This window comes from Vicia villosa, unplaced genomic scaffold, assembly GCF_029867415.1.
Source record: "Vicia villosa cultivar HV-30 ecotype Madison, WI unplaced genomic scaffold, Vvil1.0 ctg.002687F_1_1, whole genome shotgun sequence".
In the NCBI taxonomy this organism is placed as follows: Eukaryota; Viridiplantae; Streptophyta; class Magnoliopsida; order Fabales; family Fabaceae; genus Vicia; species Vicia villosa.
The window spans coordinates 155,137-161,136 of record NW_026706005.1 but is presented as its reverse complement, the minus strand read 5'-3'; the positions used below and the strand labels follow the sequence as shown (position 1 = coordinate 161,136).

The 6,000-nt window shown below is 28.1% G+C and overlaps 1 protein-coding gene across 1 annotated transcript; it reads right to left on the bottom strand.

Moving 5' to 3' along the window:
• Positions 1-2,314: 2,314 nt before the first annotated feature.
• Positions 2,315-3,585, bottom strand: LOC131639558 (2-hydroxy-palmitic acid dioxygenase MPO1-like). Its single transcript, XM_058910046.1, has 4 exons — positions 3,110-3,585; positions 2,935-2,997; positions 2,778-2,849; positions 2,315-2,697 (listed from the first exon to the last, which is right to left on the bottom strand). The coding sequence occupies exons 1-4, from the start codon at positions 3,449-3,451 to the stop codon at positions 2,581-2,583; spliced, it is 594 nt and encodes a 197-aa protein (XP_058766029.1). The 5' UTR covers positions 3,452-3,585; the 3' UTR covers positions 2,315-2,580.
• Between the last annotated feature and the right edge of the window lie 2,415 nt (positions 3,586-6,000).

Sequence of the window (6,000 nt, the reverse complement as noted above, 5' to 3'; positions counted from 1 at the left end):
TTTTATTTTTCAGTGATTTTTGATAAAGATCAACAAGGTGTTTTGGAGTACGACAAGTTCGACTCCAATGACCTTTTCCTCCACAACGATAGCAAATATTTTCATTTGTTTTACTACTCTGACCCTCTTTTTCATTCTTTTCAACATTTTTCCACTTCGGGTATAATATGTGTTTTTATGATTCCCATTGCGACCACGATCAAAACCAAGACCATGAGCATAATTACGACCACGACCACATGCGTATGCACAATCGCGACCACGATTTTTCCTATAGTGGTCATGCCTTTCCACATTCACTTCTGGGAATGGAGTTGTACCAGTGGGACGGGTCTCGTGATTTTTCATCAATTGTTCATTATTTTGCTCACCCACAAGAAAACAAGATATTAGGTCAGAATATTTAATAAACCCCTTTTCTCGATACTGCTGCTGCATGAGCACATTGGATGCATGAAAAGTGGAAAATGTTTTTTCTAGCATATCTTCATCAGTTACGTTTTCTCCACATAATAATAACTTAAAGGTTATTCTAAACATTGCAGAATTATAATCACTTACACTTTTAAAATCCTGCAAACGTAAATGCATCCATTCATATCGAGCTTTTGGTAGGATAACCGTTTTTTGATGATCATATCTATCTTTCAAATTTTTCCACAAGACATGTGGGTCAGTTACGGTAAGATACTCATTTTTTATGGCTTTTGCCTTTTGTTGATCAGATGATTTATTTCCTTCTTTAATAGTGTCACCGTGACCTTCTGCCCTTAAATGAATTTGGGCGTATAGGGCCCATGTCAAATAGTTCTTTCCCGAAATATCAAGAGCCCCAAAATCCTATTTTGTAAGATTTGACATACTTAGTAGTTCTATTATAAAAATAAAAGAAATAAAAATATTATAACGAGATAATTATCATAAAGGAAATATTAAATATTAATATTTAAAATAATATTTTTGTAAATTCAAATATTTAGAAATAACACAATAGTAAACTAGATTGTCACATTAGTCTTAAAATTATCTGTTTTTTTTTTTATAAAAAAATATCAATTTAGTGACAAAATACATCTTACATATACAATAAAATAAAATAAAATAAATAAAGCATTATGAGTTCTTCATGAACTATACAATGTTATTTCGCTATCCTTCAGGGATCCTTTGCTTTTGTTACAAACAATGATCTAAAAATTATAATCATCCTTCTGGGATGCGTTAAAATTAAAACCATCCTTCTGGGATGCAAAAAGTTATTTCTTCTTTCTCTAATTCAATTCCACCGAATAAACAAAAATAATTCTTTCATGCTTTAAGCCAAATCCACCTTTTAATCCTTGACACAATTAAATTTATTTGTGCGTTATCCATTATCCACAACCTCAACAACATCAACCCATCTTACTTAAAGTTGAGTTGCTACCTGAGATTTTTTTATATAATATTCTTAAACATACATCAATTCTATGACAAATAAAATTACAATAAAATTACAACATTTTAAATGTCCTAATATGGTTATATTTACTGAATATCATAAATAAATAAAAACAATGATCTCCTCCAAATCATACCTGAGAGGTAGAAAATTATTCTCAAGGGTGAACTTTACATTGTAATATGAGTATTATTTATAGGACCCAAGGGAGGTAGAAAATTATGTACATTAATGTGGAATAGGAAGATGAAGAATAAGAAAAGGGGTGGATATCCACTAGTATGAATGTTTATAACAATATATATATATATATATATATATATATATATATATATATATATATATATATATATATATATATATATATATATATATATATATATATATATATATATATATATATATATATATATATATATATATATATAAACTTTTAGTATCATTTTATTAAACAATAATTAAAAAAATTTACTATTCCATTACTTTTAAATTTTTAATTCTTATCTCATATATTATTTGTTTTCATTTGGAACTTACATTCATCATAATTATAAGCAAAATAACATGAAAACTAGTTTTTTAATTTATTGTGACGTTTATACGTAACTATTCAAATTACTGTTTTTTATCACTAAAGAAATAAAAAAAATTAAAGGATTGATTTCCTCAATGCATTATTCAAAAATTTTATTAGTAAAAAACAGTTAACAAAATTAAGACATCTAGTAAAAAAATCTCAACTATGTTCATAAAATACAGTGATTCAAACGGATTGATCCGTCGGATCCGACCTATTGTATCACCCATAGAGATGAGGTGAGAAGTCAAGAAAAGAAAGAGAACACCCGAAATAAATTTATAAAAAAAAGTGATTTTAAAATTTTGATTCAATCATTTTAAAGTGTAACTAAATTATTGACAATGGCTATCTCTAAAAATAATCATAATTTAAATAATAACAAAAAGAAATTAAATTGAAAATCTAATCCACAAATACATTTCAACATTTTCCAACCTTATCCCCAAATATCGATCAACAACATTCATCTTATCTAGTCTGACTAGTAGTCTCTCAAATTATTAATTTTCTTTATTTCCAAGGAGTGTTCTAAAACAACATTTGTAAACATTTTTTTAAGCTAAGTATGTTTCTTTCGTTGCCTGCCCTTCCATTCTTTGATATTAGTAGCTATCCTTGCCTTCACATTTTTCTCAAATCCAGAATATGGTTCATATCCAATCGTCTTTTGCAGAATCTACAAAAACAAATTAACACAATCAACTTAACTATGAGACACACCCATCAAGGAGCACTATGACAAACAAAAAAAACTACCTCAAGAACTACAAAGAAAGGAGCCATTAGAAAAGCTTGAGCCAAGTTGTCCAATAGAGCTGGTGCACGTTTCTGGATGAAAAACAATACAACATATATAAATTGTGAAAAATCCATGCATCATGATTTTATTTTCACGTGTGAAACAATGATTTACCTCAAAGACAAAATGGCTAATAATCTGCGCTGTCCAACAAAACAACTGAGTACCCAACACAACCTGAAACATCATAGTCATATATAATTAAATTACATTACAACAATTGATTTTTTTTTCATAAAATCTCGTGATTTCAAAACCGTCTTAAAAACCAACTCGCAAACAGACATACCTTCCAGGCGAGATCAAAGCCGATGGAATTAGCGACGAAACTGGAAGAAGCCCAACAAAGTAAAGTAAGAACACCAACGAAGGAACCGGCTTTAGTATCCAAAGCAACGTAGAAGAGAGCGTAGAAAACGGCGAAGAAGAAACCGAAGTTGAAAATCAAGACAGGAGGAATAACATTAAGGAGTGTTTGGGGAGGAGAGAAAATAGGAGGGGTGAAGTAGAAGAAAAGAAGAGCGGTGAAGAGGATTGGCCAAACAAAGAATATGTGAACAACAATGTTAATTGGGTTGCTATGATAAGAACCATAGAATGCAAAGTGCTTTTCCAGATCTAATAACCCCATTTTTTTTGTTAAGAAAAATATGATTATTTTGATTGATTCAAAATGAGTTATATATTGCTTGATTGGGATACATATAGAAGCTTTGTTTTCTTAGGATAAAACGTTTGTGCTGATTTGGGCACATAATCGCTTTTGCACACAAGTTTGAAAGGAATTAATTTTGACAGATTTCTTAACAGCTTTTTAATTGATTTTAATGATGTTATCATTTTTGTTGACTTTATATTTGGAAATGGTTATAACTAATTAATAGAAATAAAGTATATTTATATAAAATTAATCTTCAATATTTAGAAAAAAATATTAATATATAATATATAATATATAATTGATTCAAATAATAAGAAATTTCTTACTCCTTACGTATAGAAAAAATTTGGTTGAAAAGAGAGAATTTATTGTACGTTCAACAAATTTCTTAAAAGATATTTATCATCGTTTAATAGTAATAAATACTTTATAATGCAACTACAAAATATAATAATTATTAATTTTACATCAACTATAGATTTGGAAAATAGTTATAACTAACTAATAATATAAGTAAACTTTTAAATGAAATAAATACAAAGTTTTACTACCAAAAAAAAAAGAAATAAATACAAAGTTTTGCCTCTATCTATAGGTGGCGTCCACTATCCTACAGTAACTAGTTCAAAATCTTTATCTATTCCACTATCATTTCCCTTTCACAAATTAAATAAAAAGTTATTTTTACCATCTTTTAGTTGTTTAAATATATCATATAGTATTTATTTTTATTCTGTTTTGTGTCCATTTTACTTCAACTTTTTGTTTTTGTTTTTATTTTATTTCAGATTTTTTTATAATAACTTACGTAGGACCGTTTATTTTATTTCAGATTTTTGTAGTGGACAGTCGGAACTAACTTACGTAGAACCGTTTAAGAGGTTGGTCACTTCCAACAACAATGGCGTGTTGCAAAAAGTAATGTTATAGCTTTCTGGAGGTTGTAATCAAGGCCAATGCAATTTTTCTATCATCTGGTTGGGTGCAGTTACCATCCAGATAAAAATCTATGCACTATGCATAGATAAAAATCTATGCACTATGCATAGATTATTATGGACCTTGGGATCAAATTTTAGACATCAATTGTTATTACTCAATATTCATCACTCAATACTCAAATTCAATATTCCAAAAACATGATCCAATAACTTATGTAGGCTTATGCATGGTGCATAAGTAAATCCTTATACATATTAGCTAAAGCCCATCTGATTGGTAAATTTTTGCAGTGGCGGATATCCAAAATATAAAAGAATGCGGTGAATATCAACTAAAATATTATTAAAATTCGTTAGAGTCACATAAAATATAATGGTTTTATATGTTTAATCAATATATCACTGCTAAAAACTACACAAATAAAATTTTAAGAATATTAAGTATCAAAGATTTAATTTTTAACAATGATAAAAATACACAATTTCACTCTTCCAAAAAAAACACACAATTTGACTAATATCAAATTCAAAATATTAACATTTTTCATAAAAAAAAAAGAAGTTAATACCTGAAAAAAATAACAAAATAGACCAAAATTGCAATTAAACCTATTTTTTTTATGATAGGATTTTATTTTAAATTATAGGTATGAATGAATAAGAGAATTTTACCCCTCGCCTTTGAAATTTTACCTCAAACTCCCTATTTTCTATTATTCTAAAAATGCCCACGAATAAATTTGGGGGTAATTAAGAACGAAATTTCCGGTGACAATCTAAAATTTTGGTAATTCATTTATAAATTTCCGATATAATTTCTTTAAAAAAATAAAAAATGTATTCTATCAAAAATTTTGAAATATACTAAAATTTCCTGTATTTTACCAAAAATTTCAAATTTTCGATAGTGTAAAAATATTTTTTCGTGAAAATGCACTATTGAATTTTTCAAAAATCCGATAAATTTAAAAAAATTCTGGAAATTTTCAGTAATGCAAAAAGAAATTTAATAAAAAATACTTTTAGGGGCATAACAATAATACAATGATGCACGGATATTTCAAAAACTCAGTCGAATTGTATCCGATACGCCACCAATACGTATCGAAGAAATATCCGAATTTATTTACTTAAATAATTCCGATACGGCGGCGATACGCCCCGATACGCTCCGATACTCCACGGATACGTGACTCTTTAGTTTTTCATCAGATTCTTCTTTTTAATGACCTTTTATTTTCCTTTTTAATAACCTTTCATTTCTAGTCATTCTCTTTAATATGCTAATTAATTTCTTTGAGATAGCTATCCTTTTTCAAAATATTGGTTTGATTTCCCATAATTCCTCGTCAACACACATTTAAAATTTTATTTGGCTTAAATACACTTTTGGTCCCTATAAATTAGCGAGTTTTTGATTTTTGTCCTGTAAGTTTTATTTTTCTTTTGAGCCCCTATATCTTACTTTTTGCTTGCGGATTAGTCCCCAAAGCAAAAATTCGCAAGAAAATCTGCAGGCTTCCTGCGAATTTTCTTGCGAATTTTGATTTTAGGGACTAAAACGAACGCGAAAGTGAA